Source organism: Gymnoscopelus braueri (assembly GCF_963280865.1).
Source record: "Gymnoscopelus braueri genome assembly, chromosome: 6".
In the NCBI taxonomy this organism is placed as follows: Eukaryota; Metazoa; Chordata; class Actinopteri; order Myctophiformes; family Myctophidae; genus Gymnoscopelus; species Gymnoscopelus braueri.
In genome coordinates this window covers 40,265,183-40,288,923 of record NC_137607.1, presented here as the reverse complement: position 1 = coordinate 40,288,923, position 23,741 = coordinate 40,265,183, and the positions used below count along the sequence as shown (strand labels likewise).

Here is a 23,741-nt window from a genome sequence, read left to right as displayed (position 1 = left end):
CAAAGAAGTGAGGCAGAGTGTCAGAGAGAGGAAGAGAGAACTGTGATCTCTTTGTTTTTAATTGAAACACTGTACTGCTAGCAACACTATCTGTATCAATGATATTCAGTATTCAGTATTCAGTATCATACGGTACTGTTCACTTTACCATCATTACTGTAGCCACTGATGTGGTCGTGTTATTTATTTATAAACAGTATAGTACATATATTCTATATAAAGGCTGTATTATATATAAAAGCTGTACAGCCATACAGATGGTTGAACATATGCTGTTTCCTAATAATAGCTATATACTGTCAGCCATTTGTTGCTATGCTACGTTGCTTGTCAGAAACCATACATTTATAAACCACTTTCAACCTCGCATCCCTATTTTGGGCATGTCATTATAGGAAAATTCTAGGCGAATTTGAACCTTGAACCTAATACTGCAGTGTGGGGCCCTGACATTACATTTGCAACAACATCCAGAGTGTACAAACAGCACAAAATCCATACAATTCGTTTATGATGTATATACTTCATAGTACTGGTATCAAAACTATAACTGAAACAAAAGTGTTTACAATATTTATAGGGATTGATGGTATAATTGAAATACAGCAAACTATGCTTAAAAAAATGACTGTAATTCTTCTAGGCCAGTGGTTCTCAACCAGTGGTCCGGGGACCACTAGTGGTCCTCGAGGGGGTTCCAGGAGGTCCCCAGCTAAATGATGGAGAGTTGGTAACCAAATTAACCCGTATAGATCATTAACTCTTGAGAGCGTAAAATTAAACCAAATGGACCCTTATGGGTCCATTTGGTTTCATTTTACACTCTGAAGAGTTAAATTATTGTTAAACATCTGCATTTACTTAATTAAATAATTGTACCTATGGTTCCAACCTCAATACAGCATGGAATTGTGGACAAGATCTTATCCAACGCTAATAAAATATTCTACGCTTTGGATCTGAGAGTCTAAATTTCATCAAACGGCGAATCCGTGGCTCAAATGCTGAATAAATAATGTCCCATGACCCGAAAAGGGTTGAAAACCACTGTTCTAGGCACCTAGGCTTAGCATGTCGGTCTTTTACATGACGAAAACCTCGCGACGTCTCAACCAAAAAGCCTCCTTGCGAGCAGAGCCGTGCCTCTTTCCCTCCCGTCTCAGTGTGACAAGAAGATATTCTTAGATGAAAGGTGCCGTGCATATTTAATACACTATCATCTCTGCGATCTTAATTAGCAGAAGAGAGAGAGAGAGAAAATGGATGCTGGTGCTGGAAGGTGGTCATGTGCAATGTGGGCGGGCAAGCAGGGCCCCGATATCAATCTCTCATTCCTCCAGATCCTTCATCAGATGGTGGTCAGGGCAGACGGTAAATGGGTCAGCGTATGGGCGATGGGGAGGGGAGGGAAGGCAGTCGAGGAGAATGAATAAGATGCTGAGAGATATGGACTGGCAACACGGGGAGTGGTGGTGTACATACAATTACAGATTCACGTTCAGATACTCTCTAACGGCCGCTCACTCAAGGCTGATGGAATGGGCTTTAACCCATTCAGTCCGGGAACGCATGCTGTGTCATTTTAGATGTCTTTGGCTATTCAAAAATAGCAGATCTACAAGCTTGCAGTACGAGCTTGTAGATCTGCTATTTATTTTTGAAAAATTGTGAAAATGTGTGCAAATCTTTGAATACATGTGTTTTTTAAAGCAAACATTTTTAACTCAAATCTTTGCTTCTTCTGGGGATTCCACAAATGTCTTCTAAAAACTGTTTTTTTTCTTCTTAAGTTGCTATAATATCAGTGGTTCTCAAACTTCTTTCATGTCAAGGACCACCGAAAATTATATGTATTTGTCCGCGGACAAAAATTTGAGTTAAAAAATTTATATTCACAACAAATTTTCACGATTAAAATTTAATAAATAGCAGATCTACAAGCTCATAGCACGACACTCGGTGCGATATGTGCTATTTTTTAATAGCCGAAGAAATCTAAAATAACACAGATGCGTTCCCAGATTGAATGGGTTAAGAACAGCGTGGCATTCAGCTCAGATCTGGTGTCAGGAATGGGATCAACATCATCATATTGTTGCTGTCGGGCAGAAACCTTGTTTAAATGAATGTCCTATTTCATACTCCGTCTTATGCCAGTATCACAAAAATGTAGCGAAAAATGGAGCAGATCTACAAGCTGCTATCTGCTTCTTCTTCTTAAAAAAGAAAAATGTTCACATATAATGACATGCTTAAAATAGGGACAGTATTTAACACGGTCTGTGGGTTTTATGAATATTTAACCCATGAAAAGTATTGAACAAGACAAGAGCATGGGACTAAATAATAGCTACATTGGATCAGATTTTTTTTTTTTTCATTTCCTGAAAACTAACGGTTTTGGACATTTGGAACGTTTTCTACCTGACAGCGACGATATCCCATTATACACCAACATCCTGATCAAAGACTGTACCTTCCATCTCTGTTCAGTGGTAGTCAGCCATAACTGTCCATCAGTCTAATGTGCGAGCAGCATGAAGGATGAAGATGAGGACGGTTATTATGGACCAGTGGTGCAAGAAGTGCTCAGATGTATAACTAAAGGTAGAAATACCGCTACGTAGAAATACTCCTGAATAAAAATGAATGAATAAATAAATAATACAACTCCTCTGTTCACATTTTTGCTTAAGTAAAAGTGCAAAAGTATTGGCGTTGAAGTATATTTTTCTTATAAAAATGAGAAAGTACTCAGAATGGCCCAATTCGAGGTTTCACATTAGTAATGCCTTAATGTGTTCATCACTTTAATGATGCAGCTGGTAAAGATAGAGCATAAAGAATTGTAATTACTTTATGTGTTGCTGGGTAGGTTAACCTATAATAATACATTACATCATAATTTACAGTAAATATGCTTTGTATTAATATACAAAATCTGCAAAGTAAGTAAATAGTGGGGTAAAACAAAAAGTACAATATTGCCCTCAGAGATGTAGTGGAGTATAAAGTATCAAGAAATGGAAATAAGCAAGTAAAGAAAAGGACCTCAACACTGTACTTGATAATAATAATAATAATAATAATAATAATAATAATAATAATAATAATAATAAAAATAATAATAACAACACAATTTGGTCCCCACTCCTTCACCCAATTTAGTAGCAGTGGGCGCTATTAGTGCAGCGCTCAGGGAGCAGTTAGGGGTTAATGGTCTTGCTCAGGCAAGACACTTCAACACAAACCGGGGACCTTCTGTTTCCGAGATCGCCTCTCTACCCACGATATTCAGTATTCAGTATCATACTGTACTATTCACTTTACCATTATTACTGTAGCCACTGATGTGGCCGTGTTATTTATTTGTATACAGTATAGTTACATATATTCTATATAAAGGCTGTGCAGCCATACAGATGGTTGTACATGTGCTGTTTCCTAATAATAGCTATTTACTGTCAGCCATTTGTTGCTATGCTACGTTGCTTGTCAGCAACCATACATTGATAAACCACTTTCAACCCGGCATCCCTATTTTGGGCATGTCATTATAGGAAAATTCTAGGCGAATTTGAACCTTGAACCTAATACTGCAGTGTGGTCTGACATTACATTTGCAACAACATCCAGAGTGCACAAACCGCATAAAATCCATACAATTAGTTTATGGTGTATACTTCATAGTACTGGCATCAAAACTATAACTGAAACAAAACACTGTGTTTACAATATTGATAGGGATTGATGTTATAATTGAAATACAGGGAGCAGTTAGGGGTTAATTGTCTTGCTCAGGCAAGACACTTCAACACAAACTGGGGCCAGGGCACAAACCGGAGACCTTCTGTTTCCGAGATCGCCTCTCTAACCACTCTGATCGATTTGCAAGTACAGTACCTGAGTAAATATGCAGGAAAACTGATCAAGATCCACAGATAGACTAAAATAGGCATGGGTTTCCTAGGCTACAGATAGACGGACAGGAAGACAGAGAGGTTGAAAACATGACCTCCTCGGCAGAGGTAAAGAAAACAACATAAAAGACACAAAACTATATAATAACTCTGGTGGGTACACTGAGATCCCTGGGTAGAATGGGCTTCTTGCTGTGCTTACTGGCTAGGTCAAAGATAACATAGTTGTGGCGTAACTGGACGATAAGAACATTGCTGTGAGATTCAAGTCTGTTTCACTCCAAAGTGAAAGGTGCAGCGGTGCAACCGTTTCGATCGGTGATCCCTCTCTAGAGTGCCAAGATGAAAGATGCATAAAAGTTGCATCAGCTAGACTTGTATCTGGGATAAAATTCTCCAACACCTCAGTCTTTCAGAGAGAGTGTGTTTCATACCACTTTTCACTCTACCTCTACTTCCAATATCATTCTATGGCTATTAGGCTGATCGATGGCTGCACAGTCAAATCCTTAGTGTTAATTTAACTCAGAGGAGTGCAGAAATGGAGCCAAATGGAGAAACTAAAGCTGTCTGAATAGGACTATTGACTTTGTTCTAAATAACAAAAACACACTCTGCAGCATAAAATGTTATGATAGCTCTACTGTATGTTCTACTACTTAATAGTATAGTATCAATCATCGCTGTTGGGCGGAAACCTTATATGTCAAAACCGTTTATTTTCGGGAAATGGAAAAGATAGTCTGTGTTCTAATGGATCCAATGAAGTTATTATTTAGTCACAAGCGCTTGTTAGGACTTTTCAGTGGTTAAATATTTATAAAACCTGCAGACATACTCAACCACATTCAACCTTGCGTTATTGGACATGTTTTTTCAAGAGGAAGATTTTTTCAAAAATCTGCAAACCTACAGTGCTATTTTTGCTACTTTCGCATGACACTGACATGCATGACAAAGTACAAAATAGGACATAATGTATGAGAAAACATAAAAAGATGAAATATCACATATATCAGATGAAAAAACACTTGATGACATCAGCCATGCCAAGTAATCAGTGGACAGGCAGCAGAAATGGACCATTTCTTCATTTGCTGTTAAAGTCACAAATAACAGAATTGTAATTAAACCTGGCAGGTGTGCTGTGTCTGTGTGGCAACCTGGAGAAAAATATCACTTTAGTAATTCAGGTGGTCCAAATGAAAATGTTGGCCAATTTGCCCCTCACAGTGCTTTGAGATGGACTGCTGCTTTTGGAGGGTCTAAAATAATGACTTCATAAGTTATTATAAAATAATAACTTGTTATGCATTATTTTATTGTCATGCCATGGCCACAGAGAATACTCAATTCGGTTTTGCTGCAGGGTGTGCATTATTTTCAGATAACTCCACAACTTTGACGTAGCGGCCTCATCACCAATCTAATTAATATGCATGATAAATTGTGTACTGTATTAATTATTAACCAAATGAACCCTAGTGTCCCTATTCTGGACATGTCATAATAGGCAAACATTCTGCAAAAAAATAGGCAAACGAACATTTAGTGAAAAGAGCTTTCTACATTTTGGGGTAACGTAAAATGTATGTGTTGATATGTTTACAGTATGTGACTCAACTGACTCAGTTGGTACATGTCCCTAGGAGTAGAAAGGTAACGTTTCTTCCAAGGTTGATGAAGATAGTGCCAGCACTATTTGTATTCAAAGAGCATATTGTCCCAAAAGATTAATAGACATTTCTTATATATTAATGGTTGGTAAGCAGCCATGGTACTGTATAAGCAGGATAATCAACTTCAAGCTGTTGTCAAGAAGTAATGCAGTCTGCGGAGCCAAACCCCTCTATTCAATATTATTGAACCTATACTGAGATAATTTCTTGCAAAAGGGTTCTATGAAGTTCACCATTTGTGGTGTAACCATGACTCATAGTAATGTCACTCAGAGCCTTCCTTAATGGGAGGGTTTAGATTTTCAAAGAGCCAAAAGGAAAAATTTAAGTATTCAGAAAGTGCCCTTTAGTCCCTGGCAACCCTGTGAGCTGTGATGCCTGAGCAATAATGTGCTTTCAACTCAATGATTTCCTCTCCCCTCTCCTGGGTGCTGTTTAATAGCAATAAAACTGGGAGGAGAGAGAGAGAGGGAGAGAGGCGCAGATGCAGAAGTCTAATTTGTTGAGGTGACACAAGGTCTCTGTGGGGGATAAATGTCACGCGGAGATTAAATGATTTCAAAAGGCGAAGCACTCATAGCTGTGTATAACCTCCAATCCACCCCTGCCTCAAATGCACATCAAATACCTTTTAATGCAACAGCATGCGCTGATGTGATATGAAGTCTCTCCAACGAGAGATTCCCAATAATATTGCTCGAAAATCTCATGTCATAAAGCTTTGGTACGGGGAAACTCCGCGGGACACGAGAGAGTGGTGACAAACATGGTGTGTGTGTGTGTGTGTGTGTGTGTGTGTGTGTGTGTGTGTGTGTGTGTGTGTGTGTGTGTGTGTGTGTGTGTGTGTGTGTGTGTGTGTGTGTGTGTGTGTGAATGGCTGGCTATCACTGCGTGGCCCGGTGGAGTGTGATTCTAATGTCTGACAGAAGTCGTGCAGTGGAAACAATGCTCCTGTGGATTTGTGGCGGAGAAGCAGTGACAAAAGCGCCATGACCAAAATGGTGGCTTTACATGGCTGCCACCACCAGGGGTGTACCGAGTTAACCACTTAAACCCTATATACTTCAGTTGCCCAGGGTCCTCCAGGGGTCTGTACTTAGTCCACTTCTTTTTCCCCTTTACACCAAATATCTTCGCCGAACATAGCCAATCTACTTAAGCTCACAACGTGTCGCCTCACAACACGACGTGTTTGCCTATTATGGCATGCCCAAAACAGGGACGCTAGGGTTCATGTTGTTATATGGACAAGTTTTGTGTGTGTGTGTGTGTGTGTGTGTGTGTGTGTGTGTGTGTGTGTTTATATTATAATATTATAACAAATCCGTGATACTTTCTCTCTCTCTGTCTGAGGTGCATGTTTCCCATCACTCACAATGTGTACACAGTGTAGCAGTGAAGTGAAGTGAGGTGAGTATACATATAAGAGAATAATGATTGGCGTCATTATTTCAACACTGAACCTGTCCTCGCGGCAACATTATTAGCTGTAATTTTCTTTGGCTGAGTGCCCCGAATAGAGTGTATATCCTTTCTCTCTCGGCTTCCCTTCTCCCCCTAGCGCCCCCCCCCCTTCCATCCCCCACCCAACCCCCCCCATTGCCCCACTTCAGCGGATGAAAAACAGCATGCTCCCAGAAGCCTCAGCATCATGACAGAGTCGCTCCCCAGCTACATATCATCAGTAAAGAAATCCCTGTGTTCTCCGTGAGAGAGAGTGCGCTGCATGTGTACACAAGTGCCGCGCCGTGACAGGTAATGACTCACAGTCACACGACACAATGCAGTCTTGACAAAGCAAAGTAAACAAAGACAGAAGGAGGGGGAAAAAAAGAAACAACATGACGGCATTATGGAGTTAACAGGCGCCTTCATAGCATCATGTGAACCTCGCATAAGTAGATATATGACAGAGCGTCTGGCAAGCAATGAACCATATTCATAACTACACGCGAGAGGGGTCTGTCGGAGGCTGACCATGGGCATTCGTCAGCTGGAGTGAATCATGGGCTTGGTGACACACTTCCTCTGCTGCGGCTCTCACACTTAAATAGGTCTATGTGACTGACTTCCACTCTGCTGGGCTCATGACTCGACAGCAGAGCGTTCTACACAGTCACTTCACATTCATGGCACACCTGGAGAAAAATGGTTCTCACATTAACCACTTAAACAGTATACTTCGTTGGCTGGTGTTCCCCCCCCCAGGGGTCTATACTTGGTCCCCTCCTTTTTTCCCTCCACACTAAATCGTCGATCGTCAAGCTCACAACGCGTTGCAACATGTTGTAAGCTTGTAGATCTGTGATTCATTTTTCACCGACTTTTCGCCAATTATAGCATGCCCAGAATAGGGACTCTATAGAGTTCATGTGGTTTATTGGAAGCACTAAGACACACAGCCAGACCAACAGCTTGATAACATACTGTAATCCAGATTTATAACACGTGTTCATAGCTAAACCCATTGCATGTATGCTTTGACCATTAAGACCGGAAAAAAACATATATTTTTTTATTCTAACTAAAAACATGGACAGCCAAAGTATTTGAATCAGTATTCATGTACATGCTTCGCAAATGTAATTAACTCTGATTTACAGTGTAATAATGTGCTATAAACCATATTATAATTTATACAGAGCAATACCCAGGTTTGCTTTGATTTTCTTGTCATAATGTCGTTTAAGTTGTGCACTTCTCTGTATCATGAACATACGAAAGTGGCATAACAAGATATACAAGAAAATAAGCATTTCCAGCATGTTACATTTATGAAATGTAGCAAACCAATAGGGATTTGTAGCCCAAGCAGGTTGCCAGATTTCAGGAACTATAGGTCACATCCATCAGGAATTATGGGCATTGGAAAATGTCATATTCAGCGCACGGTTGGCATGACCAGCTAGTTTGATTGAAGCCATATGGCCATTTCCCATCATAAAGTGTTCTTCATAAAAAAGCCCACAATGACAGAGTAAGTGACAGAGAGGCACAGTAGTGAGCATTGTGCCAAGTAATATTTGCATTGTTTTTAATATACTCACACCTGTTTACTTAAAGGAGGTGTGTACATGCAAGTGATATGTTTTGTAAAGATAAGAGTTAAATAATGATAGCTAAGGTCAGTAAGTTTCTTCAGCTCTTAGAAACAGAAAATAACATTTCCAGGTCGTGTTTTAGGGGAAAAAGCTCACGCAGAATACAGGATAAACCAGTGAATTTGTAAGTGATGAAACAAAAACAAAAAGCAGACAAAATTGGAGCTGGAACCCTATAAAACTGAAGCTGATCAATGATCTTTGTGGGGGGTTCTAAACCATTATTATCTTGTAGCAATGTTTTTTTTTATTCTACTCCTTTTACATGTGAAGTCCTTTCACAGTTATTCACTCTCTATGCTTCAATTTTCCACCTCTGGCCCACACACTCGGAGATAAATACAACTTGTCTCAGAGTTCACACTAAAAAGCTGTGTCAACAAAGGTTGACAGCATAAACAGCGAGCAAGTGAGTGCGGCAGTGCTGAGTGTGAAGTTTATCACTGTCCAGAAGAAAAGAGAGCCCATTATTTTGGGGAAATAGCATTGCCATTACTAATACAAAGAAAGAAAACATGACAAATGGTACAGAAAGAGATTGACGAAGTAGGCAAATAATTCTGAAAGGTTTAAAGGTGACCGCTACACCAAAGCCAGAGAATCTGTGCTGATCTCCAAGCATGAACTCCTGAATGGTGAAACTGCAAACAGAGCAGTCGATGTGAATCCCTGTGCACGAGCATTATGCAATGTTAACACATTAAAACCGGGATCGCATCTGTGTAACCACTTTAACCATTATGTTATACTTTGGCTTTTCAAAAATAGCAGATATACAAGCGCACCAAGTGCCGCGCTATGAGCTTGTGGATCTGCTATTTTTTTTTTATCGTGAACATTTGTGCAAATCTTTGAATATATATATATTTTTTTTTAAAGGGAACATTTTTAACTCAAATCTTTGCTTCTGGGGGGTCCCCTCGAACAACATATTTTGAGATGGGGGTCCGCGGCCAAATACATATAATTTTTAGGGGTCCTTGACATGAAAAAGTTTGAGAACCACTGATATTATAGCAACATCATAAAAAAAAAACTGTTAGGATTTAGAAGACATTTGTAGAATCCCCCCAGAAGCAAAGATTTGAGTTAAAATGTTCACTTTAAAAAAATATATATATATATTCAAAGATTTGCACACACGATTTTTCAAAAAATAGCAGATCTACAAGCTCGTAGCGTGGCTGCCGCGCTATGAGCTTGTATATCTGCTATTTTTGAATAGCCAAAGAAATCAAAAAATTATTTCCCAGTCTAAATGGCTTTAGAAAGCAATTTTTATATTGCCACAAGGGACAGCAATCATCCACATTCTTCGGTTTTATACCATACTGATTAAGAAGCATAGTTCCGCCCAAGCAATGACAGTTGTAAGCATTGTACAAATACAGCAGCACATTCCCAATGTGTGGGGAGAGGATAAGCCATGCCAACAATTCCATCTACAATCATGATCTGATTAACATTTTAGAATATATTTGCATACCCTTCTTGGACTACCAGATGGATTGGGTTTGACATATAGGACATAGCATGAATGCGTAGGTTTAGACTACCGTAAACTACGGTAACGTTTTATAATGTCTATTCACTGTTGCTATTTCTGTGACTGACACAGTGGTGTAAAGTAACTAAGTACATGTACTCAAGTACTGTACTTAAGCATAATTCTGAAGTATTTTTCACTTTCTTCAGTATTTACAATTTTCAATACTTTTACTTCTACTCCACTACACCTCAGAGGAAAATATTGTACTTTTACTCAACTACAAATATATGAAAACTTGAGTTACTAGTTACTTTGTAGATTTTGATTATTATTACAAAACACAGTAACCACTTCAGCCCTATATGTATTTCGGCCATTTGAAAATAGCCGATCTACAAGCTCACAATGCGACGCATTGTGAGCTTGTAGGTCGGCTATTTTCAAAAGATTTTTTATACATTTTGAACTTGTGAAATGGGACATTCTACACAATGAGTACTTTTACTTTTGGTACTTTAAGTATATTTTGCTGCCGATACTTTTGTACTTTTACTCAAGTACATTTTGAATTTTGGACGTTTACTTGTAACAGAGTATTTCTACATTGCAGTATTGATACTTTTATATAAGCAAAACATGTGAGTACTTTTTCCACCACTGGACTGACAACTGCCATTATTTCAGTTGTGCTTAAGTGGTAAACAGCACCAATCGGGTTACTACTGCTAGAAGTAAAAAATTCGACCTATGTGCAAAATGTACTGTAGTAAATACCATACATTGACTGCAGTTAATTCATTGCAAATACCAGTTTACTGTGCACTGTCATACATGACTTCCTTAATTAGACATTAACCCATTAAGACCTGGAACGCATCTGTATCATTTTTAGATTTGAGCTAAATAGCATTATTTTACACTTTGGCTATTACGAGCTCATAGATCTACAATTTTGTGGTCCTTGACATGTAAAAGTTTGAAAACCACTGACATACTGTAACAACATAAGTTTTTTCAAAAAACTGTTAGGATTTAGAAGACATTTTGTAGAATCCTCAGGCCTTAATGGGTTAAAATACAATATTAGACTCATGTTATCATCCTACCATATCTTAAACCTGAACACATGCCAGTTGAACAATATATATCCTGTGTGCCTGGCCCTACCATGGCTGCCATGGGGTGCATGCATGGCTTGCATTGATGGCTTTGTAGCAGCCGTTAATGAAATAACTTATTAGATTATGCAAAAGTTATTATGTCATTGATTCAGACATTTTGGTAAGATATTAGATTATTGGTTATTATTACATACAGAATTGAAATGACAGATTAAGTTATTGCCAGCTATTACATTATCGGAAGTTATGACATTATCGGCTGCGTCCATGAATGGCCCCAGTGGGAAATGAAGCATTCATCCTAGCAGTGTTTGTGCCATGCTGTGCCCATCAAGCAGTGTTAGGACCACAGCTTGACCGATCTCTTCATTGCAGCTACATTTATCTCAACTAAACTTGAGATAAAAATCACATCACAGCAGCCGGCCCAGCTGGAGAGCTGTGTATCAGTTGATACAGGTCACGGTGCCAATGTTACAGGGGTCACGGAGTGGGTCTCATTCATCGGGTGGGTTCCTTATCAGTTTTGAGCTCATGAGCCCACTGCTTCAAAGCTTGACAATCAACTATGCCATACAGCGCTGCAACTAGCCATTATTTCCTTTGCAATTATTCTATTGATTACTTTTTCGAATATTCAAATAATCGAGATGCACTTTTTAATGTATTTTTATATAACAAATTGATGCGGAACAAAATAAATCTAATTGATGTTTTATAATTAACTACATTGATTAGTCTGATTAACCACCTGTTTTTATACTAGATTGTACAATGGTGCATTGCAAAAACGACGAAAATAGCAGATCTAAAACAACGCCGAGATCAGAACGTGAGCAGTCTGGCAATGCCAGGCGAATGTTATCACATACCCAGCATATATTTGCCTTGGGTTAGTTAGGGACTAAAAAGAGAGGGTGATAAACTTACACAGATTAGCCAGCTTTCATATCAGTCCTACAGCAAAATATGGCAGCTGACCAATCTGCGCTGAATTGTTTATGGATGGTTTGATGAAATTCACAGCTGAGCAGACACCAGAGTTAATCCGGGCTCAAAGGAACCCAAATAAGAGCGGAAAACAGCAACCATAATGGCAGTGTAATGGCTGGCCGTGTTTTTAGCCAACTCCCTCCCACACCGTTGGCAAATCCCTTTTCATTCACCAGGGCAGTTCATTGACAGTAATATTAATCTATTTATTCAACAAACGTGTTGATCAAATGCATTTCTTTTGTCTTTGTGAATAAATAAGTCTATGGTCATCATGTGATAAACAAATGATTACCAGAGGGAGCGAAAGGTTATCCAATCACCTACAGTTAGGGTTGAGAAAGATTGGATTATCCCTGAATGTTAATCCACATGTATACACTTCAACATCTGTTCCATTGTTGCAGGCTCACCGACCAGCGCTGAGATGAAGGCAGGGAATGTGAATGTTTAACAGCAATAATTATTGCAGGTAGATAAACAAAGCATAGTCAGAGTCAAGTTGGACTTAATTGCTGTAAATCACTGCATCACACCGTTAAAGGAATGGAACATGGCATTTAGAAGATGGATTTTCAATAGGGTCATTTTCCTGTTCTGTAGTTCACCGTAACAGCTAAGGCAGTCAGGCATTACCTTACAAACTCAGACTACAGCTTATTACCACAACAACTAACAATTATTCTGCTGCTGTCAAAGTCCAGTCGTTAATTAGCTCTCTGGTGAATTTATCAGACAACTCCAGCTGTTTCCCATAAGACACGTAGATTTATCGGCTTGTTTGCTACTATATGGATGGAAACAAATTATATACCGTACATTTCCACTGCCCTCAAATTGCTCAGTGGCAGGTCTATAATGTTAGAAGTCGAAATGTCACGATGTGTACCTTTTGTGAATCACGGCAGTGGCATATATGTCAATACTGCTTGGTCAAACCTGACAGGCTCCGACTATAACGTTCACAAAGAATCACGCCTCGTTTAGCTGGTACCTGTTGTGGCCAGACCCTCCGAGGTTTGATTAAAGCTACTGTACGTAGACCGCCTCGAGTCATTATTACCCGCAAGGCTCTCTTTACTTGGCTCGTCTCATGCTGGAAGCCTACAGGCATGAGACACACGATGTACCCTCGACTGTATCCTTCAACAAGGCGGTGCCATTAAACCACTTCCAACCTGGCATCCCTATTGTGGGCATGTCATTATACTAGAAACACAAAAGTTATTTAAGCACTGACGTACTTTCAGTGCGTCAGGACCTTGACACACTGAAAGCATCACCAAACAACCATAGTTTACAATGAATGTAGCCCCACACTCCTGGCAGGCGCCGAGTGCATGTGCGCATCAAAAGCTGTTGATGCATCTATCAGAGCTCGGTTCTATTCGAAGACCATCCGAAATAAGTTGGAGCAACGCAGAAAGGTAGCCTGAGTTGGAGGAGCAACGTGGAAAAGTAGTCTCTTTTTATTTAAAACTTGTATTGCCGTCTACATTTGTGTAGGTTTGTTTTCACTTGTTCTACCTACACAGGCCTGTGCTTAAATTAAACGATGTGAACAGGCGTGTCGATGATGCTTTCAGGCCAGGGGCCTTAAGTGATTAAGACATTTCCATTTAAAGCAAATATGTTCAACCAAACAGGACCAAAAATCCCCTCCAAGTGAAAGGATTCATCCAGAATGAAGTGAATGAGTGATGTTTTTTTTTTGTAGGACAGATGGTGCTGGATACACCTGTGACCATTAGCTACCCAGACAATGGAAGAATATTGCCACAGACCATATGTTGAACTGTATGGGCTACATGATCCATGTAATAGTGAACAAACAAGATGTTCAGGGGGAAAATTACAGCTTAGAAGGAGGGGGCCGAGAGCAGATGCAAGCAGGAGGGGACAGTAGAAAATTACATCAAAGTAGGGCGATATTGTTCAAAACGTTTTATGTGGCAACTGAATGGCCAGGTGCGGAAAATGGATAAAAAAAAGAAAGACAAAAAAACAGAACTAAATGTTCCTCTTGGCAGCTGCTTTAGTGGATGTGCTCACACGCACACGCACACGCACACACACACACACACACACACACACACACACACACACACACACACACACACACACACACACACACAGACACACACACAGCCCTCGACAAGTGATGATAGACAGACAGACACGACACACACACAACTCTCTGCAAGTGCTTGACTAACAGACAGACAGACAGACACACACGCGCAGTACTTTGTGCACGCACAGCAATAAAGACAGCACTCACCTTTGACAATGAGGTTGAGGAGCTTTGGCCGTGGGTTGCGCTCACTCTGAATGGAGCACGTGTACTGGCCGTCGTCCGTTACATCCACCTTCTGTATCTGCAGGCTGTACTCGTGTTTGTCCCCGACGCTGGACACGATGGACACCCGCGGGTCCACGGACCACTTGTCATTCCCCGCGAATATGATGCTGGAGCGATTCAACCAGGCTCCCTTAGAGATCCCATCCAACAGGTAGCACCTACACAGGGACGGGAGAGACACTTCAGTCAGCTCTGAGGACAACGGTTGTTGTGTGTGTGTGACTCTCCAATAGATAAGTGCACTTGGTCTTCTACACCATTGAGCACAGGCTGAGATGGTGATGAATTGCAGCGGTGGAAGAACTATTATCTCCCGCAAGTAAAAGTCCTGTATTCAGGAGTTTTACGTATTAACCCATTAAGACCGGGAACGCATCTGTGTAACCACGTTATCCATATTTTATACTTTGGCTTTTCAAAAATAGCAGATATACAAGCTCATAGTGCGGCACCGAGTGCCGCACTATGAGATTGTAGATCTGCTATTTTTGAGAAATCATGAAAATTTGTGCAAATCTTTGAATTTATATATATTTTAGAAGTGAATATTTGTAACTCAAATCTTTGCTTCTGGATGTCCCTGGAACAAAATATTTTGAGATGGGGGTCCGCGGCCTAATACATATCATTTTGGGGGTCCTTGACATGAAAAGGTTTGAGAACCACTGATATTATAGCAACATACTGTAAGTGTTTCAGAAAACTGTTAGGATTTAGAAGACATTTGTATAATCGGCCTCAGGTCTTAATGGGTTAAATATTGGCATCAAAATATACTTGCAGTACCAAATGTAAAAGTACTCACTATGCAGAATAGTCCATTTCACACAATCATCTTATTGGACACTTTAACGTTGCAGCTGATAAAGATGGGGCTGGTTTTAATTACTTTATGTGCTGCTGGGTAGCTTAACCTAATCATCATTTACCACTTTAGTGTATGTTCTGTATTAATAATCCAAATCTGCAAAGTAATTAGTAACTAAAGCTCTTAAATAACTGTAGTGGGGTAAATGTCTCTGATGTAGTGGGGTATAGGTATATAATACTCAATACAAGTAAAGGTCCCTTAAACTTTTAAGGTACAGTACTTGACAGAGAGCAGTAGCAAGATATATTTCCTTTTTTATTTTTCAATCTTCTCCCGGGATAAAAAACTAAAACGGTAAAGGCCACCACCTTCAGCTTAGTCTCAGATGCATGAAAGAACCAAAGCTGTATTGAGTAAACAATCCAAGTAAACGATGGTCTAAGTTATATCCTCGTTTACTTGTTGTTCATTTACCACTAAGGAATGGCATACTGCCAAAGAGCAACTACAGCCAAAAGGCACGGCTGAATTATTCTCAAATATATACAGTGGAACACCAAAACCTTCCAGGCAGGTCAAGAACACCAGATCTGAAGATAAACAATCCCAGTGTTAATATAAGTCAGAAGGATGTACAAATGGAACCAAATGGACCCATAAACGGACATAAAGGATTTTACTGTGTACCGTAGGTTTATGTTTATGGGCCTAATGATGTCTCAAAGCCATTGTAGAGCAAGACATTCAGAATGCACTGAAATACTCCTCCGAGTACTCATTACTAATGTGAGGTGGCATGGAGAAATTATACAAACCAAGCAGGGTGAAGGAACAGGCATGCGTGTTTTTAGTACGGTTGGGAGATTGAAACCAAACCACTTCCCCCTGGCAAAGCCAGCGCCATGCTCCATGGATCTACTAGACCACAACAACTACTGGCTTGTCAACAAGAGGAAGGAGGACGTGTGTGCGTGCGTGCGTGCGTGCGTGCGTGCGCGCGTGTGCGCTCGTGCGTGCGCACGTTCAAAGCTGCACTAGCAGACAAACACTGAAATGCAATGACTTGCTACTACTAAAATAAATATGCCTCAAGAGGAAATTACATTGATCTGTTAAATGAAACAGGAAAAGCATGTCTTCAGGAAAAACGGTAGAAAAAGCACACTGATTACAATCAAAGGCATCCACTATGATTAGTTTCACAATTTAAGTTCCTTTGTCTTTTTGTTGTTCTGCACTCCCTCTGAGATTTGTTAACTACAAATTGTGTATTTCACCATTGTAGTCACTGTTACATGGAAGGTAGAATGCATGTGTGTACTACTACTTGAGCGCCTGTGTCCTGTGATTAACATTGGCTAATGTGACAAAGGTAAAAGTGTCCTATTGAATGTTGAATCAAGGGCAGGTTCGAGGGATACAGTCAATGTCGCTATAGAGCTAGTCCTATAGCGCACGTGTGCCAGGGCACACAGTAAAATCCTCAAAGTTAATTTATACACATTTGTAACCAAATAGACCCCATGCTCAGAGTTAAATTAACACTGAGGATTTTACTGTGTAAGTATGCGCATGCATGTACATGAGCTAGGGCAGATTATCTATGTGTGCATTAGGCACAAATGTGTGCAGTCATGCTGGACTACTCTGTTTGCACTGGAATCCCCTACAATACTCAGGATCATCAGTTCAGTTTACTTTACGGATACTTTGCTAAACTTCAACATGTGCAGAGATTAAGGAGTTGTTTCTTCTCATTTTAGTCATTTTAGTGCACAGTATAGTGTTATTGCACACATCTATCACTATTATCAACCATGGTTTTTCATAAACGTATGCTAGTGTGTCTATAATCTCACAATGGCTTTCCAGTTCCTTTACACTCCCGTGATGTCCATACAGTAACACAACAGGAAATCATATTTAATATTCTGAGTAGGTATTTTTTTGCCTAGTATTATTATTTCTATTTTTATTCATTATTATTTATTTTCTTTTTTACAGACTTTAATTGATTGGTTTCCACATGTTCCACGTCATTTGCAACCCTGCTAAAATGTACACTAAGCTAGCCCAAATGGAACGTACTGGCTGGGTATAGATGGCTGCCACTCGTAGAACTTAATACGTGATGGCAGTGACTGAGCGTTTATGTAATCATATGATAATGCGTTACTCGAGCAGCAGCATGCTGATTTGTATACCAATGTACGTTTGAAGAAAACTCGTTTTGAGGCCAACTCTATTCTGATGAAAAGTCAATACACAGGATTTGAAAAACAAAGCGATGAAAGCTGCGGTCAGCGCAAAGCAGTCGTTTTGCTCTCATCATTCCTGCCGTCTCTCTGCGCTGATGAAATCATGTCTCTAAGTGCCACAAACAGTGAAAGTAATGGCCACAGAAAATGGGCCATAAAACTACTGTTAAGCTATTGTCAACATGCCATCCAGACTGCCAGCTTAGGCAATAAAGCCTCAGAGGAAATCAGTTTGGCATCCAAAACAAAGCCCTGTAACCTGTGCCAAGGAAATGCCCGTCAGACATGCGAGTAGTAGAGGACAACGGCCGTCGTCGCTGCTGGCTTTACCTCGCAGATGCACTTCCCTGATGACAGTGTCATAAAACGTTTGTCACAATGGAGAATGGACAACATCGAAAATAACAGAAACAAGGCAGGGTTCAAAACTCTTAGTAAACTGACCAAATAGAGTAGTGCTTGAATATGATGGAGCTTGCACACAAACGAATTTCACCCACTTCTTGTGTGACCAAACCTGTGATGTGGTAATAAAGTTGATTCTCATTCTGATTCTGGGCCTAAGGTTAAGACCTATGCGGGGGCTCCAAGGCAAGGTCAGCACAAAGGTCTTCAAACACAGAATTTCTTTGCTAATATTAAGCAGCGATAAAGCGACATAATTTGGAACAAGATCAAATTTTTACCACGAATAAAGGCATCTGTGTGAATGAGGCATCAACTATATGAACAGCTTGATGCAAAATATGCTCCAACAAACTCGTTTAACCGCCATGCCCCCAGTCTGTAAAGACTATGGGTTGAAAAAACAGGGAAAAGCCCTGGAGTCAACACAACTTTTCCACATTTTAGAGATGTCATTATAGGTGAAACTATTTGCACAATTTTGTATAAAATAGGGCTTCAGTGGTAAAAAGACACAGTGGACTAGTTATCATTTCCATGAGCATTAGGGGTCAATTTGAACACCCCAAGACTTAACACTAAGGATTTTGTTGTGTAAAGGCCAATAGGTGACAAGAGCAAATCCAAAAACCAGTTCCATTGTCAATGATCTAAAGATAGAAATACAGGCCTAGGCTAACAAAACCTAAAGAATTGGGGCTGCTATGCAGAATACAAGGCGTGTCTCTCTACAGTACAGCAATAAGTGGAGCAGGGCTCCCTGCCAGCCTCTCTGAAGAACATTATCTTCAAATGACTGATCATTTAAAGCACATTTCTCATCATTTAACGCACATTTCACATTCCTTTGGGAGTCGCAGCTCCGCTGTAATGAGAAATCAGCATGACAATTATTTGATTTTATTCCAACTTTCATTTTGGCTCATTTCAGATCACAATGTGGAAATGTTGCCACATTCTCACATCGTGTCAATATCCTGTTATAAAATGAGCACGTGTTTATGTATCAAATGAAGTAGAACCAGACCGATATATCGTTTTGGCCGATATATTAGCAATTATTTGCCTTAAAAAAAAACTAAAATTATAGCAGATCTACAAGCTCACAACATTTCTGTACAACATCTTGTGAGCTTGTAGATCGGCAATTTCTGAAGATTTTTGAATAGGGTAAGTAGTTAAACTAAATAAAGTTCAGTTTATCTGCATTTTACATTTGTTTGCTTGTTCGTTGTATAATTAAAGCTAAACTACCTTTTCATATATTGAAGTTAATATTTATAATTTAATTTAATTCACAAAATAAATCACAAAATTAGTTGTTGTTTTTTTTGTTTGCTAATAGGTTTATCAAATAGTAATTCGAATCATGTTTTTCAACTTCCTTTCAGACCAACAATCTGCCTTGGTCGGTCGGACTCCAAAAGGAAGTGCAAACGCAGCAGAGCCGTGGTGGTGTTGATGAGAGGGGTGAGGAGGAGGACCTATACTGCAAACAAGTCATGTTTCCAGCTAACTTTCTATTCTGCTGAATTTCCCTTGTTTGTTCCCTCAAATACTGTAGATGCCTCTCAGAGCTGAAGGCAGGGCAACACGAAACCCCTGATACCTCGAGTGAGCTTTACTTTAATCGAATCCCTTTTCCTGTAGGAGGAGCCCGACGGGAGGTATGCATCCCTTGGTCTGTACAAAGCCAAGTTAATTATTACATAGACCCCAAAGGGTGCATTCTCGGGCAGCGTTTTATGCTTGAAATATGCATTAAATGATACTTTTATTCGTCCCTGCGTGTTACTAGTGATTGCAGAACAGTCAGGCTCATTATGCCTATCCTCTTTATTGTTGTTTTCGGCTCACAAAGGCCACAGATTTGTATTCATTGCATTGGTGATTAGGCACAACACACACAAACGCACAAACATGTGCACGCACACACACACAGCGCACACGGCGCACACGGCGCACACACACACACACACACACACACACACACACACACACACACACACACACACACACACACACACACACACACACACACACACACACACACACACACACACACACACAAAGAAGCGTGTGGGTGGCATTTGAGCACCTTGTATGAATAGAGATGAAACAGCCATTAATTACAGTATGTTGGTTAGTCTAAGACAGGAAGATTGTAATCTGTTTAGCCAAACTCATTCTAGCTCTTTGATAGGGTGCCATGATTAACAATAGGGCATCAGTGTGACCCAGATTCGCATTTGCTTTTCAAAATAATGTTCTCAGCAAAACAGTTTGCTGAAATGTAAATATGCTTCCTGGCAGCAACCTCACAAATCTCGTCTTGCAAACGTGGTCCAATGTTTCACAGTCTGGTAGCTCACATATAAGCAGATTTTATTTTTCCTCTTGCCGCATTTTGGCAAAGAAATGAGCACACTTCTGGATGGTATCCTCTGTAGTCTGAGATTTGCCGTTATGTAACACTTATGTAATAGACACCGAGGACATTGATTTCAACTTCTATCTTAAGCCGTCTTTTCTATACTGTGTTACGCCTCACAGCACATACTGTATCAGGGAACTAATAGAGTGGTAGAGAGACATTTGCACCGAACAAAAATGAATGAATTAGAATAATTAAAGACTCATCTAATCTTTGTCTTTTGACATCTTTCTCTCTTTGTATTTTTTCCCCTTCATTTCTTTCCTCTCTTTAATCAGTTTTCATAATTTATGCAAATAAACTAAACCTAAACCGATAAGCCATGACCTTAGCTGAGTCATGACATTTGGCACCATACGTTAAACCAGAACAGCCCCCATGTTCACAATGCTTCCAGCTAATTCCTTAATCTGCTGAATGTCCCTTGTTTACTCCCTCAAACATACAACTGCAATGCGTTGTACGCTTGTAAATTGGCTATATTATTAAGTTTTGAAATTTTTGACAATATGACATGCCCAAAATAGCAATATCAGGTTCAAAGTGTCTAAACTGGCAGAATAATCTTATGAAATTAATTTTAACTGAAATTATTTTGATAATGTTTTCGATTGATTGATTTTTAATTTTTCCTCTCCTTTCCAATTCCCCCCCAGGGGGCAGCACCCCCACTTTGAAAACCTGTGCACTATACAGTCAGGTGTTACAGAGTGGACACGTTTTACAGACTCCATGCGTATAATGCACTGAGATGGCCATGTTAAACAGCCCCTTTTAAAGACTCCCCTGGCACATTACGTATTCACATCCTTGTTTTAACTGGAATTAGCCAAATAACATTGAATCACACTGCCACAGTCGAGGAACATCTTTAGAGACAACGGCTTTGTGTTTCCCTTAATGGAAACACGCACTAAAACCTCCCTGAATAAAAGGATGTTTTGAAGAGCATAATGAGAGAAACCTTCAGCCATTACAACCGGCGGCGAGTGGGAGTGGGAAGACGTTTGAACACAAAGTCGGAGACAGATGTTCTAACCCATTGTTACCGCTTCACACATGAAGAGAAAGAGAGATACCTAGACACGTGAGTGAGCACCATTCTCAGCACGCTTCGGCTCCGCTCACTGCCCTCAATGGGACTCCATTGTATCACAGAGTCTCAACTGAAAGTATTCTGTTCACACACACTGACGTTTAAGAATGAAGGCGTCAGAATGGCAAGTGAAAGGAGACTACATGTGGGGAATATGTTATGGGGGTGTGTGCAAATTCCATTTTCCTTTAATAAAAAAGCGGGTTTTTAACATTATTATATAATACATCATGAAGAATACATATGGGACAGAGTGTGACATGCTTGGACCAATTTGATTTACAGTAAGATTTCGTTACGCGACAGAAGTGGGGGAGGCTGGACACGCGCTGTAGTTTATTCACACTTTCAGCACTTCCATTGTACAGACTGTTCGGCGGAAGCATTTAAAGATTTTGTGAGCCAACACTCTGTCTTGAGGAGTCTAGCAAATGTATTACGCACCTTAAAGCCACCCACTGCAGTAAGAGAGGTCACGCAGTGTGGAGTTCATTGTGAAGTGAACATCTGTGTTCACTTCACAGTTAGACTCCAAACGGACCGTCCCCTTACAGTACCTCAATTTAGAATTGTATTATTCTTCGAAAGTATACCATCAAAAGTCTGCAGTACTATGGTGATCCTATCATATCCTTTCTGTTTCAACGGCAGGGCCCCAGGTGTGTGTGTGTGTGTGTGTGTTTGTGTTTGGTGACCGTGGTGGCGCGTGGTGTGGAGAGAAAGGACATGATGGCGCTGTGTGGCAGAGGTATAGAGCACAGGCTCTTAATCCCTGCAGTAATCCTGTGTGCTGTGGGAGACATCTGAAGAGCTCCAGTCATAATCCACACAGCCCTGATGGTGACACCAATCTCACAGGCACAGAGAATATTTCAGAAAAAAAAAAAAAAAAAATACAAAATGAGCACAATCTTAGCCATATTAAAAACTTCCAAATTCTCATTTGAAGTGGAAAACTTGGCAGTAAGACTTGTAGTGAGAGCCTTGTAAAGTCACAAATCCTCTTACAAACTTGTATCATTTTTGTTATTCAGTCGACATTCACGTTAGTTCTCTTCAAACTCTTCAAACTCTTCATCCATCGGACTTTTTATGCTATCAGCATGCCTTTCTTAAGGGCCCCTAGGCAGGGGCCCCCTGAATATACTGCTACGCCCCACTAGAGAACCTGTATGTGAATGAAATGACCCTTGCTTGAAAGGTCTGAACGGTTGAATAGTTAGGACTTGTAGATGAACCACGAGTCAAGTCAATGCAGTGCAGTGCAGAGAGACATTACATAACTGAAGAAACGAGCAAAACAAACCACAGCCTCTCAGGAATTCTGCTTTGACAGGCAGATATTTGTGGTTCTTCATGTTCGATATCAGTCTTCACAGCTTTTGAACTTCAGAGTTCAAAAGCTCACAAGCATCGCATTTCCATTCCCGTCATTAAAGGAATAGTATACTTCCAAAAATTCTCTCATAATCTATCATCTTCATGCAAGGTGAAACATGGTTCAACTAGAAAAAGTGCTCCTCGGAGTACAAGTCTCCGCCAGGTTAGGTAGGTTATTATGGCCTCCTGGTGGCGCTATAATAGGCCAATGTGAAAAGGGTGCCATTTCTTCTTAGGCCTTGCACGGCAATCGGACACTGCATTCATGATTTGAGGCATTTTGTTCCAAAAATGTGGTTTGCTAAATTAGACCTGCTGGTGGCGCTATAACAGGCCAATGTGAAAAGGGTGGCATTTCTTCCTCGGCCTAGTGGGAATGTGCGTTCACAATTTCACAGAAATTGCACATTGCGTTCATGATTTGAGGAATTTTGTTCAAAACGGAGCTATCCTGCAAACTTTGGAAGCTTGATCACATGACTATAGAGATACTATAGTTTTACAAAAATCAGTCTCCTGGTGGCGCTCTAAAAGGCATACAGTATGTAAAAAATGCAGGGCAAAGGTTTTTCCTTTGTGTGCGTGCAAAGTTTCACACAGATCGGTGCAGTTATAGGTAAAAGTGTGAATCAGCCTGTTATAGCGCCGTATAGAGTGTGTGCGTGCAGTTTCACAGCGACCGGGCCAACGGT

General features: G+C 40.2%; 1 protein-coding gene across 2 annotated transcripts in view; it reads right to left on the bottom strand.

Annotated features, from left to right (window-relative positions):
* Positions 1-23,741, bottom strand: part of negr1 (neuronal growth regulator 1) — a 212,484-nt gene that overhangs the window by 133,383 nt on the left and 55,360 nt on the right. For both annotated transcript variants that reach the window (XM_080430684.1, XM_080430685.1), the window contains exon 2: positions 14,585-14,823. In XM_080430684.1, coding sequence (XP_080286810.1) covers positions 14,585-14,823 — 239 coding nt within the window. The remainder of the gene's footprint in view (positions 1-14,584; positions 14,824-23,741) is intronic.